The sequence below is a fragment of the Bos mutus genome, chromosome 11, assembly GCF_027580195.1.
Source record: "Bos mutus isolate GX-2022 chromosome 11, NWIPB_WYAK_1.1, whole genome shotgun sequence".
Lineage (NCBI taxonomy): Eukaryota > Metazoa > Chordata > Mammalia > Artiodactyla > Bovidae > Bos > Bos mutus.
In genome coordinates this window covers 96,219,960-96,232,445 of record NC_091627.1, presented here as the reverse complement: position 1 = coordinate 96,232,445, position 12,486 = coordinate 96,219,960, and the positions used below count along the sequence as shown (strand labels likewise).

Genomic DNA, 12,486 nt, shown 5'->3' with positions numbered 1-12,486 from the left:
TCCTGTTGCCTGTCCAGACTACAACTCGGCGGCCCAAGGTGAGGAAAAAACAGGCCTCTGTACCAGCCACTGCTGAGTGGACACAGATACCTTAGGCATGTGCATGTATGTGGCCTTTTGTATGAGCAAGTGTAAGTTGGTCACAGTGTGTCCCGGGTTCTCTTCAGGGGAGTGAGGGTGCTGAGGGTAAGGACCGGCCCCTCCTGGGAAGGTGCCTTCCAGCTCTTAGGAGCATGTCTGAGCCAGTAGCTTGAGTGTAGAAGAGAAACGAGAGTGGTTGTGCTTAGCCAAGGCAGACTTTCTTGAAGAAGGGCATCTTCCAGCTGCTTTTGACTGGCTTTTGTGGGGGGGGTGTGTGTGTTGTTGGGGAAGGGGTGGGGAATTAGAGGAAATGTGAAAAAGAACTTGGAATGTCAGGGGCTACGGAGGTGGGTGTGTCTGTGAAAGGCCCCCTCGGGTGGGGGCGTCCATGGATAGCGTGTGGTCTCTGGGTGTCAGCCCACTGGGAGGCCTTCAGGGCTCGGTGCTCCAGGGAGGAGCACTGGGCAGGCCGTCTGCTCTAGCACCTCAGCTCCACAGGGACCCGGTACTGTCACCTGATTAGAGCCCCTCTGTCTTGGAGGAGGGAGGTGACAGATGGGTTGGCGGTATGGACCTTGTTTCAGAGGAGAGCCAAGGATTACGACTTTCACCCTGGCCCTTTTACTTGAAGGATCCCCTGAAATAGACCAGGGGGAGGAGGATGAGCTTGAGGTTTTTATCAAAGTGTAGAGCCCAGGACCCCCAGTTTTAGCCCAGCCTTCTCTGGGAACGTGAAAATTAGAGATCAGTCTGTTCTTTCTCTCTGGGAATGACACTGAGGCGCTTGTTCCCTCTGGGGGAGGTGGGTACAGGCCCAGAGCAACAGTAGCACTGGGAGTATTAAGAAATTGCTACAATGATTACAAGTGGGTCACAAAAGGAATGGTCAAGGGAGTGAGGGCTTCTGCCCTATCAGGGTGGTGCTAGACCTTGGAGGAATGTGGGGTCAGTGCCAAGGGAGGAGTCTTGTAACCTTATGTCTTTCTCCGTCCCTCCCTCTCCCGCCACCCCCCGACCCAAATCCCGCCCGGCCCTTTGTCACTGCCTCTGACTGTGGCACTTCCCCTCTGCCCATACTGTTTCTCTGTTCTCACTGTCCTGTGATACTCTTTGCCTTTCTCCTCCTCTGTCACTTCCTTCACCGCATGCTCGTATTCTGTCTCACTCTTTTACCACCCCTGTCCCCTACACTTTTTCTGGTCTGCCCCTGCCCTCTCGGAATAGCCCACCCGCCCGGCCAGCACTGGGGTAGCCGGGGCCAGTGGTTCCCTGGGCCCCTCTGGCTCAGCATCAGCAGGTGAGCTGAGCAGCAGTGAGCCCAGCACCCCAGCTCAGACTCCGCTGGCAGCGCCCATCATCCCCACGCCGGCCCTCACCTCTCCTGGAGCAGCACTCCCACTTCCTTCCCCCTCTAAGGTAAGATCTGGGGTTGGAGCAAAGAAGAACCAAGACACAAAGGGGCCTGTGACCCCTGACAGGCTCTTAGAAGTTTCCCCGGGTTGAGGGAGACCCAGAACCTTGGATTAGAAGGGTGGGGTCCCAGCATATAAGTATCCCATTACTGGCTAAGCCACCCTTTCCTCTCTGCCTTTCCACACTTCCCCCATAGGGATTGGGCTCTTCACAGATATTTGTATGCCACTTGCTTTGGCCCTGGACCTGGAATGACTTCTGCACACATTGCTGTCCTTCCTCTCCAGCTCAGTCTTGATGGGGAAAAGTGGGGAGGCTGTGCACAGACTGAAGGGTCTCTCCTTTGCAGGAAGAGGAGGGGCTGAGGGCCCAGGTGCGGGACCTGGAGGAGAAACTGGAGACCCTACGGCTGAAACGTGCAGAAGACAAGGCAAAACTAAAAGAGCTGGAGAAACACAAGATCCAGCTGGAGCAGGTGCAGGAATGGAAAAGCAAAATGCAGGAGCAGCAGGCAGACCTGCAGCGGCGCCTCAAGGAGGCTCGGAAGGTGGGACTTGGGATGAAGAGGGTGTCTGGGGAGGCAAGGGGCCCAAGGAAGTGCTGGAAGCTGGAACTGGAGCCTGGACTATCCTGTGAAAAGGGGTTCGTGAGGCATCTCTGTGATCGTACCCCCAACCGTCACTTCTCTTCAGGAAGCCAAGGAGGCCCTAGAGGCAAAGGAACGCTACATGGAGGAGATGGCTGACACTGCTGATGCCATCGAAATGGCCACTCTGGACAAGGAGATGGCTGAAGAGCGGGCTGAGTCCCTACAGCAGGAGGCCGAGGTGCTGAGGGAGCGTGTGGAAGAGCTCACTACCGACTTGGAAATCCTCAAAGCTGAGATTGAAGAGAAGGGTAAGGGGCCAGGAGCTGCCAGGGGCCAAATGATGGGGTTGGACCCCTGACTGAAAGTATGAATGGTCTTCCCCAGGCTCAGATGGTGCCGCGTCCAGTTATCAGCTCAAGCAGCTTGAGGAGCAGAATGCCCGCTTGAAGGATGCCCTAGTGAGGTAGGGTCCTCATTGCCAGGCTCACTCTCCTGTCTCCAAATCCGTGAGTGACTCTTGATACCTGGTCTTTCTTCTTCTCTCTTGCCATTTTCCCACAGAATGCGGGATCTTTCTTCCTCAGAGAAGCAGGAGCATGTGAAACTCCAGAAGCTCATGGAAAAGAAGAACCAAGAGCTGGAAGTTGTGAGGCAACAGCGGGAGCGTCTGCAGGAGGAGCTGAGCCAGGCAGAGCGCACCATTGATGAGCTCAAGGAGCAGGTCTGAGCAGCCCAAGCCCTTGCCCAGAGCACTGCGATGCTCGCCTTCTGATGTCTCCTCTGTCTTGGCACCTTTCAATCCTTCTCCTTGTTTGCGCTGTCTAACACAGGTAGATGCTGCTCTGGGGGCTGAGGAGATGGTAGAGACGCTGACAGACCGGAACCTGGATCTGGAAGAGAAAGTGCGCAAACTGAAGGAGACGGTGGGGGACTTGGTAAGAGAAGAGCAGACTGCTGACTTATAACCCTGATGGAGGGTCTTGGGAAGAGACTTGCCATGAGAAGGATTGACGTGATCCCTGATCTTTGGGTAGGGTGTGTAGTGAGTGAACCCACCCTGGCCTGCTACCCTGACTCTGACTTTTCTTTGCCCCAACTACCTTGTCTCCCAGGAAGCAATAAATGAAATGAACGATGAACTGCAGGAGAATGCACGTGAGACAGAACTGGAGCTGCGGGAGCAGCTAGATATGGCAGGTGCCCAGGTGCGGGATGCCCAGAAGCGTGTGGAAGCGGCCCAGGAGACAGTCGCAGACTATCAGCAGACCATCAAGAAGTACCGCCAGCTGACTGCCCACCTGCAGGTGCCTGCACACCCACTGCTCTCTGCCCACAATCGCCCCAGGGCTTCCCCCGTGACTCAGCTGTGTCTTGTCGCCCATCCTTGCCCCCAGGATGTGAATCGGGCACTGACAAACCAGCAGGAAGCATCCGTGGAGAGGCAGCAGCAGCCACCTCCAGAGACTTTTGACTTCAAGATCAAGTTTGCTGAGACTAAGGCTCATGCTAAGGTCAGGAAAGTGGGTGAGCTGGAGAGGGGTGGGTGTTGGAGACCCCAGCCTGGGTGAGGCCATGGGCTGATCTGCTGTGGGGTTCTGACCTTCGGGTTCCTGGAGTTGGGAGTGCTTTGTGTGGTGGTTTGGAAGACTCCTGGCCGGGCCTGCCCTAGAAGCAGGAGACACATTGGAACGTGGGATGGAGGTTAGGAGGTTCTCCGCAGCCTAGCTGAGAACCCACTCCCCTGTCTCGCTCACAGGCAATTGAGATGGAGTTGAGGCAGATGGAGGTGGCCCAGGCCAACCGGCACATGTCCCTGTTGACAGCCTTCATGCCTGACAGTTTCCTTCGGCCAGGTGGGGACCATGACTGCGTCCTGGTGCTGCTGCTCATGCCTCGACTCATTTGCAAGGTACGGTCTGTCAGCCACATTCCCAGCAGGGGGCTGCTGAGCTTGCCGTGAGCCAGGCACTGGGGGCACCAAGCAGAGGTGGCAGTCGTTGTCCTGCTCTCAGGGTTTATGACGTAGTACAGGGACGCAGAATCACAGACAGATGTATGTCACAGATGGCGTTTTATGAAGGGGAGATGCAGCTTGTGAAGCGGAGGTAGTGTCTGGGAGAGAGCACAGCTGGGAAGCTGATGGAGACAGTGGGCTATTACTGAAGGAGTAACATTTGAGGTGAGACCCGAAGATGACTGGAGTTTGTGGGGGATAACTGTCAGGATCACGCTGTAGTTGGAAAGGCAGAGGGAGCAGCAGCTTTAAGGTAGGAAGGAGCTGGTCCCACTGGTCCTGCTGCCCTGTCAGCCCGCATCCGAATCTCCGTCAGCACCAGCAGTCACATCGCCCTTTGCCCATGTGCGACTCCCTGCCCGTCTAAAAGCTGTTTCTGCCTTCTCTCCCGTGTCTTCATGCCCTCCACAGTTGCTCAGCTCTCTGTACTCCTGAGTCTGTGTTCTCCATCCTCTGCTCTGAGCCCCACGTCTCTGGTGCTTCTTCCCACAGGCAGAGCTAATCCGGAAGCAGGCCCAGGAAAAGTTTGAACTAAGTGAGAGCTGTTCAGAGCGGCCAGGACTTCGCGGCGCTGCAGGGGAGCAGCTCAGCTTTGCTGCTGGGCTGGTGTATTCACTGAGTTTGCTGCAGGCCACACTTCATCGTTACGAGCAGTAAGTGATCCCTGACCTCCATGGCAGGGCCGTGGGTCCTAGATTGGCTGGAACTGAGGTTGCCTTGTAGACTCTGGCCTCACAGGGCCCTTCTCTGGTCTCCAGTGCCCTCTCTCAGTGCAGTGTGGACGTGTATAAGAAGGTGGGCAGCCTCTACCCTGAGATGAGTGCCCACGAACGCTCCTTGGACTTCCTCATTGAGCTGCTGCACAAGGACCAGCTGGATGAGACTGTCAACGTAGAGCCTCTCACCAAGGCCATCAAGTACTACCAGGTCTGGGGCGAGAATTGAGGCTTAGCACAGGAGGAGCGAGGGTTTCTTCTGGGGATGTTTCCAGTGTAGCCAGGGTTGTATGTCCCAGGCTGAAGGCGTGAAACTCTTAGATGAACTCACCTTAGGATCCAGTTCCTTGAGGGTTTTGGATTCTTTCATACCTCTGGAGTCCCTTGATCACTGGGGCTCAAACTCCAGTTTGGGAAGCATGCTTCGTTCTTCCAAGGCCTAAAGACTGTTCATTTGCCATCCCTCCTCAGCATCTATACAGCATCCACCTTGCTGAACAACCTGAGGACAGTACCATGCAGCTGGCTGACCACATTAAGGTGAGGTGTTTGGGCCAATGGTTGAGCCCCTTGTAGAGATTGGAAATGAAAGACATCAGATCACACCCACAAAGGGTGTCACATAAGGAACAGGGTCACTAAGGCCAGGTCAGGGAAGCCAGAGAGCTCACTGATGGATGGGGTCAGCCAAGGAGGGAGACTTCTTTAGAGACGTTAATGGGGCAGAAGGGCCCCGTTGGAGGCTGACAGCCACCTGCTTCTGTCTTCACAGTTTACCCAGAGTGCCCTGGACTGCATGAGTGTGGAGGTGGGACGGCTACGGGCCTTCTTGCAGGTGAGAGCGCAACCAGATCTGTTGGAGTTCCTCTTCCTTCAGAGTCCCCACCTTCTTGCCCCCAGCCCTAATTCTGACTTGGCTTCCCGTCTGTCTCCTGTTCCGAGTAGGGTGGGCAGGAGGCTTCAGATATTGCCCTCCTGCTACGGGACCTGGAAACTTCGTGCAGTGATACCCGCCAGTTCTGCAAGAAGATCCGGCGGCGGATGCCAGGGACGGATGCGCCTGGGATCCCGGCTGCACTGGCTTTTGGACCACAGGTTTAGGGCTGTGAAGGGGGACGGGAAGGAAACTGTGAGCAGAACCAGGAGGGGCGCAGCATGTTGCGATCTAGATCTGGTCGGGGGACAGGAATGGTTCTGAGGTAGCTGGGCGCTGTGGCGTTGAGCCCAGAGTGGGCTCCTGACTCTGGCCCATTGCACAGGTATCTGACACACTCCTCGACTGCAGAAAACACTTGACGTGGGTGGTGGCGGTGCTGCAGGAGGTGGCAGCAGCTGCTGCCCAGCTCATTGCCCCACTGGCAGAGAACGAGGGACTGCCTGTGGCTGCCCTGGAGGAGCTGGCTTTCAAAGCAAGCGAGCAGGTGAGCTGGCTTGGCTGGGCAGAAGGTGGTGATGGGAGAGTCAGGTGGCCAGTGTGGGGTTTTCACTACTGCTGTTGACACCTGCAGATCTACGGGACCCCCTCCAGCAACCCCTATGAGTGTCTGCGCCAGTCATGCAGTCTCCTCATCAGCACTATGAACAAGTTGGCCACAGCCATGCAGGAGGGAGAGTACGATGCCGAGCGGCCCCCTAGCAAGGTGGGTCGTTCCTTGGAGGGAACTGCAGGAGCCAGGAGGAGCAGGACTTGGGAGCTGCTGCTCACTGTGGGAGGGCTGGGAGGCAGGAATTTGGGGAGCACCTTCCTCTTGCTTAAAAGGCAAGGAGGAAGATTTTCTGTTTGACTGGATCCCTCTGAAAGGAGAGCCTTGATAACCCTGCCCTCTGCCCCTCACTCTGCCCCTTAGCCTCCCCCAGTTGAGCTGCGGGCTGCGGCTCTTCGTGCAGAGATCACGGATGCTGAAGGCCTGGGTTTGAAGCTTGAGGATCGAGAGACAGTTATTAAAGAGCTGAAGAAGTCACTGAAGATCAAGGTGAGAATAGGGGAGGCTCAGGATCTGAAAGGCCAGGAAATAGCAGGGGCACAGGGAGGCAGTGAGTGTTTATTGTGACTGAGAGGGGTTGAGGACTGAGGGGAAGCAGTGGCACCTGTGATCAGTGGGCGTTCTTGTGGGAGCTTGCTATCTCATGGTCTGTCCCAGGTCTTGGGTTAGGGGCGGTCATGGGAAGTGTAAGACTGGACACGCTCCATCCTCGTCCAGGGGGAAGAGCTCAGTGAGGCCAATGTGCGGCTGAGCCTCCTGGAGAAGAAGCTGGACAGTGCTGCCAAGGATGCAGATGAGCGCATTGAGAAAGTCCAGACTCGGCTGGAGGAGACCCAAACGCTGCTGCGGAAGAAGGAGAAGTCAGGCACCTCCCCGGCCCCTGTTCACTCCACGCTCCCTCCTGCGAGCAGCTCCCTGCCTCCTAACCCAGGCCCTCTGGGAGTGAGCCTCCCCAGGGGGACAGAGGCCATCTCCTTCCCAGCTGACAGCACCACTGTCTCACCCCAATCTGAGCCTCTTCTGCCCCTGGCTCCTGGCCAGCAGGGCTGCCCTCAGAACCTGTCGGGACAGAGAAAGGGGGGCGGGGCCGTTGGGGAGGGGACACTGCCCAAGCCCAGGTTCTCTTTCACAGAGAGTTTGAGGAGACCATGGATGCACTTCAGGCTGACATCGACCAGCTGGAGGCAGAGAAGGCAGAGTTAAAGCAGCGATTGAACAGCCAGTCCAAGCGCACGATTGAGGGGCTCCGGGGGCCCCCTCCCTCGGGTATTGCCACCCTGGTCTCTGGCATTGCTGGGGGTGAGTGCCATGGAGCAGGCAGCACCAGCCCAGAGGAGATTGAATGTCCCCACTCCTGTCCTTGGTCTCCGTTTGACTTTTCTCCCCCGCGCCCCACCACCCACAGCTGGATGTTCAGCCAGGAACATGCTTGCCCGGTTTCACTCTGTAGCAACTTTCACCAAGTTTTTAGTTCTTCTGAAGATGTGTGCAGAGTTCCTTTGGCCAAGGTGGGGCAGTGGGGCCTCACCAAGATGTCAGTGAAACTCAGAATTCCAGTAGCTCTCCCTCCTGGGTCTGCCGTCTGGCCTTTCTGTCCCCACCCTGTATTCCAGGAGGTCATCAGCCTGCAGCAGACCAGGGCATCTGCTGTGGGATCCAGTGGTGCCTGGTGCTCTGCGGGGGCACTGCATTTCTCCAGCGTTCACGTCACTTCACCCTATAGTGTGGTCCTCTCTTCCAGTGCTGAATTCTCCCAGTTCCACTTGGGGCTTATGTTCTGACCTTTGCCTGCTCTCATAGTGTGGTCAGGGCTCCTTACCTGGAGTTTTTCTGGCTTCCAGGCCTCGTCTCCCCAGTTTCCTGACAAGGAGGTGGCCACTGCTATCTTGATTCTCATCTACCATGTAGTATGTTTTTTGTTCACTCTCTAGTTTCTTACTTCCCTTTCTCACCTCCAGAAGACAAACTCCTTGAAGTGGAATTAAACCTGCAGGATCTCTAGAACTCCCCTCTGTGCTTGTCTTGTCAGTTGGCCTCACCTAGGGTCTTGTCCTCGTCAAAGCCCCCATCACTGGTGCTGCTTGACTCTGGAAGGTGACCAAGTATCTTCTTGTCTTTAGACTCCTGTGAGTCAGATGCTTCCGTGTTCCTTGGGAGGGGACAGAATTACCATATTGTGTTGTTTTAGCATAGGCTTTTTTTTTTTTTTTCTTTTTCAGTTGCACTGGGTCTTGTGCAGGGACAGGCTCCTCTAGTTGCGATGTGTAGGTTCAGTAGCCTTGCAGCATGCGGGATCTCTGTTCTTTGACAAGGAATTAAACATGCGTTTCCTGCATTGGAAGGCGGATTCTCAACCACTGGACCACCAAGGGCATCCTAGCATAGGCTCTTTAAACACATACTGGTTCTTTTTTTTTTTTTTAATAATTTTACTGACTTAATTTTCAGCTGTGCTGGGTCTTCGTCGCTGCACAGACTCTCTCTAGTGAGTGGGAGCTTCTTTGCGTCACAGTGCACAGGCTTCTCACTGCAGTGGCTTCTGTTGTGCAGCCTGGGCTCTAGGGCACAAGGGCTTCAGTGGTTGCAACACATGGGCTCAGTAGTTGCATTTCGCAGGCTCCAGAGCACAGACCAGTTGTTGTGGCTCACAGGCTTAGCTGCTCTGCAGCATGTGGGATCTTCCCGGACCAGGGATCAAACCCGTGTCTCCTGCATTGGCAGGTGGATTCTTTGTCACTGAGCCACCAGGGAAGCCCCAAAGACCGGTTTTTAATTTCTGGAACTTTGCCCCAAAAAAGGGTGACTTTTGTCTTAGCGCAATGGGGAACCTGAAGAAATGGGTACGTGTCTTCATGCTCAGTTAAGTTCTGCCGGTGGGGAGGACTAAGGGTGCAGACGTGTCAGGGTCTCAGGAGCGGTCCGTCTGCCCTTCTGGGAGATGGAATGTAGGGCGGGGAGGCAGGAACAGCCTCGTGCCTCAAGTGTTTGCTCCAACGCACACTGCCGCTGCCATCTTCCTCACGTGTTGCAGCTTGTATCGTGGCCTGACTGCCCTTTTCTATCTTTCTTTCACACGTATTTCCTCTTTCCCCGATCGCAAAGACAGGATTTTGTTAGAGAAGGTATGGTGATGAGGAAAAATGTCTTCCTGCGTGACCAGGATTCTTCTGGTGTGTCCCCCTCACCACCATACCATCTAATTCCTCTCTCCTCTTTTCCTGCTCCCCCATGGGCTGTCCTGAGCGCAGAAGAACAACAGCGAGGTAGAGAGCCAACCTGCTGGGGGGGTTAACAGGGTTGGTGGGAATTGGGGCTGGGGGAGCAGGGCGAGACCGCCCCCTTGGGAGCAATCAAGACTGGAGGTAGCAGCGGATAAGGAAGGGGGATGGGTAGGAATGGAACCCACCTTCAACCCTTCCCACCTGGGGCTCATGACATTTGTTGTGGTCCCCGTAGGAGGTGCCCCTGGACAGGCTCCGGGGTCTGTGCCAGGCCCCGGGCTGGTGAAGGACTCACCACTGCTGCTTCAGCAGATCTCTGCCATGAGGCTGCACATCTCCCAGCTCCAGCACGAGAACAGCACCCTCAAGGTGAGGAGGTCACAGAGAGGGTACCTCGCCGCTGATAGACGGTAGGGCTGTCCGGCACTTCTTACCACCACTCTTCTTCCCACTTCGCTCACAGGGAGCCCAGATGAAGGCATCCTTAGCAGCCCTGCCCCCTCTGCACGTGGCCAAACTCTCTCTCCCACCCCACGAGGGCCCTGGCAGCGAGCTTGCTGCTGGAGCGCTGTATCGTAAGACCAACCAGCTGCTGGAGACGTTGAATCAGTTGAGCGCATGCACGCACGTAGTGGACATCACTCGCTCCAACCCTGGTACGGACCTACCCACTCCTGAGATGAAAACCACAGCCCCTCCCCTTGCCTCAGGGATGCAGTCCCTGCCTAGGCACTTCCCATACCAGAGAGGCTCTTCCTAGCCCTGTTCTTTGGTCTCAGTGTTCAGTTTGCTTGAGGCAGGAAGCTGGACTGGATGAAGGGTCACTAGTCAAGCTGCCTGCCTGCGCCTTGGCAGGCCTCACTAGCCTTCTCTCCCCACAGCTGCCAAGAGCCCGTCGGCCCAGCTCCTGGAGCAGGTGGCTCAGCTCAAGTCCCTAAGTGACACCATTGAGAAGCTCAAGGTTAGTTTAGACCTGCTTTTCCTCACCCAGGAGTGCGCACTTCAGAGCATTCTGTGCTGGAGGTCCTAGCATGGCCATTTCCACCAGGACCCCCAGGGTTGCTAGGGGTCCAGCCCTGAACTAGGTGACACGTTGCAAAGGAGGTGGGAGGGAAGACGGGGTTCCTGCCTTGGGAGCTCACTCCCAAACAGATTCCCTCAATAGAAAAGAGATTCCTACCACAAATTGGGGTGAGCTAGCATCATCTTCAGTGTAGCGCAGCTCTCTGTCAGAGCTGAGATCACCACAGAGTAGAATGGTTGAGAATGGCTTCCCAGAAGTTACAGAATCTGAGATGAACCCTGAAGGTTAAGTATCTATAAAGTAAGGATGTTGGGTAGGGATGGGATTGGAGTTGAGAGCAAAGGTATGGTGATAAAAGAGAACCGGGTCCGTGTCCTTGGTATTAGTATTCCTGTGAAGCCAGGGAGATACTGGGCTAACCTGTGGAGGGTCCCCTAAATGACTCCTGTCCCCCTATCTGCCAGGATGAGGTCCTTAAGGAGACTGTATCTCAGCGCCCTGGAGCCACGGTCCCCACTGACTTTGCCACCTTCCCTTCATCAGCCTTCCTCAGGGTAAGAGGGAGCATGGGGGGGGGGGTGGGCAGTGAAGGCTCAGATGAGGCCTTGCCCTCTCCTCCAGAATTTGAAGAGGCTTCTGGGGGTCTCAGGTCCAACGACCTTGAGTCATCTGGCCAAGTCTTAACTTGCAAGTCACTTAACAGTGCTTGCAGTGCTTTCCGAAATTCGAATATTTTAGCAGTTAAACATCGTCTGTGATTCTGACACCAGGAGAGACTCAAAACTCCCTTGTCAGGCTGTGTGCCTCAATTCTGATTTGGAAAGTGTGGTCATTGTCGTCTAGGAGCCTCAAAGCCCCCGTCTCCCAGGGTCTCGGTGCTCTGGGACCTTGTCAGTGGCACACAGCTCAGGTGAGCCCCTGACCTGGCGGCCTCTGTCCCTTCCCGATTCCCAGGCCAAGGAAGAGCAGCAGGACGACACTGTGTACATGGGCAAAGTGACCTTCTCGTGCGCGGCTGGCCTCGGGCAGCGACACCGGCTGGTGCTCACCCAGGAGCAGCTGCACCAGCTCCACGACCGCCTCATCTCCTAAATGCTTCTTCCCTCACTGCCCGCTCCTGCCCGCAGCCCTCCTGGAGCTGCTCCTCCTGATGCCTAGCCACTGGGCAGCCCCCCGGGAGAACTGCGTGTGTAAGCTGTTCCTGCCCCACTCGGCTCCATGCCCACCTTCAGCGCCCTGCCCTGGCCCCTTGACCTGGGTTCCCCTGTTTCCCTTCCCTGGCCTCTGCCAGAGTTCGCTGTTCATTTGCTCCCTTCTTCCTGAGGAGCTTCAGGGGCTCTAGCGGGTAGGTAGGTTGAGAGCCCACAACCAAAGGTTGAATGAGGTCTCTCCAACTGAGGACTTCACTCCTTGATTAAAGCCACTTCTGCTTCAGTGTTGTCTGTGTGATGTTGGGAGTGGGAATTGGGCCACTTGACTCAGCAGGAGTGGAGGAGAAGGGATGCTGAGAAGGCTCTGGCTGTGCCAAATTTGAAGATCTCCCTCTTTCGTGACCAGTGGAATGCTCTGTCCCTCAAATTTGTGTGCAGTTAAGTTTCTCTGAGCAGGGGGAAAGGGCTCAACCAAGGGCTTGGCTCCTGAGTTCATTTAATGGAGTTAGGAGGGTGGGGAGTGTTGTCATCTCTGAAGCCCTGCCTCTGTTCTCTGGATCTTTCACTGCTCTTCAGGCCAGCAGTGTTTGGAGCTTGGCTAATGGTATGATTGCCACTCCAGCCAACTTTCTGAGGCGCTGGCAGTCTCCCTGTAAGATCTGAGGCCTCTCAGAGGGAATATTTACTAAGCAACGGAAGACCAAAGTCATAGACTGGTAAGAAAGGATAGACATTACTAAAGCTGCTCCCAAGGCCCACTACAAATTAAGATCACCTGGGGAGTTCCTTTGAA

The 12,486-nt window shown here is 55.7% G+C and overlaps 1 protein-coding gene across 7 annotated transcripts in view; it reads left to right on the top strand.

The window, feature by feature from the left end:
- DCTN1 (dynactin subunit 1) overlaps nucleotides 1-11,976 on the top strand; it is a 30,024-nt gene extending 18,048 nt beyond the window's left edge. For 3 of the 7 annotated variants that reach the window (XM_070379833.1, XM_070379828.1, XM_070379834.1), the window contains 26 exons: nucleotides 18-38; nucleotides 1,306-1,497; nucleotides 1,844-2,041; nucleotides 2,187-2,391; nucleotides 2,468-2,546; nucleotides 2,645-2,804; nucleotides 2,914-3,018; nucleotides 3,196-3,387; nucleotides 3,478-3,594; nucleotides 3,840-3,992; nucleotides 4,590-4,750; nucleotides 4,856-5,024; nucleotides 5,285-5,353; nucleotides 5,586-5,648; nucleotides 5,759-5,908; nucleotides 6,073-6,234; nucleotides 6,322-6,453; nucleotides 6,661-6,786; nucleotides 7,015-7,157; nucleotides 7,430-7,596; nucleotides 9,546-9,560; nucleotides 9,754-9,887; nucleotides 9,982-10,174; nucleotides 10,400-10,479; nucleotides 11,007-11,096; nucleotides 11,497-11,976. In XM_070379833.1, the coding sequence (XP_070235934.1) occupies nucleotides 18-38; nucleotides 1,306-1,497; nucleotides 1,844-2,041; nucleotides 2,187-2,391; nucleotides 2,468-2,546; nucleotides 2,645-2,804; nucleotides 2,914-3,018; nucleotides 3,196-3,387; nucleotides 3,478-3,594; nucleotides 3,840-3,992; nucleotides 4,590-4,750; nucleotides 4,856-5,024; nucleotides 5,285-5,353; nucleotides 5,586-5,648; nucleotides 5,759-5,908; nucleotides 6,073-6,234; nucleotides 6,322-6,453; nucleotides 6,661-6,786; nucleotides 7,015-7,157; nucleotides 7,430-7,596; nucleotides 9,546-9,560; nucleotides 9,754-9,887; nucleotides 9,982-10,174; nucleotides 10,400-10,479; nucleotides 11,007-11,096; nucleotides 11,497-11,634 (3,414 nt within the window). In that variant the 3' untranslated portion in view covers nucleotides 11,635-11,976. The remainder of the gene's footprint in view (nucleotides 1-17; nucleotides 39-1,305; nucleotides 1,498-1,843; nucleotides 2,042-2,186; nucleotides 2,392-2,467; nucleotides 2,547-2,644; nucleotides 2,805-2,913; nucleotides 3,019-3,195; nucleotides 3,388-3,477; nucleotides 3,595-3,839; nucleotides 3,993-4,589; nucleotides 4,751-4,855; nucleotides 5,025-5,284; nucleotides 5,354-5,585; nucleotides 5,649-5,758; nucleotides 5,909-6,072; nucleotides 6,235-6,321; nucleotides 6,454-6,660; nucleotides 6,787-7,014; nucleotides 7,158-7,429; nucleotides 7,597-9,545; nucleotides 9,561-9,753; nucleotides 9,888-9,981; nucleotides 10,175-10,399; nucleotides 10,480-11,006; nucleotides 11,097-11,496) is intronic. The other 4 variants (XM_070379829.1, XM_070379835.1, XM_070379830.1 and 1 more) reach the window with 3 other exon arrangements.
- Nucleotides 11,977-12,486: the final 510 nt, after the last annotated feature.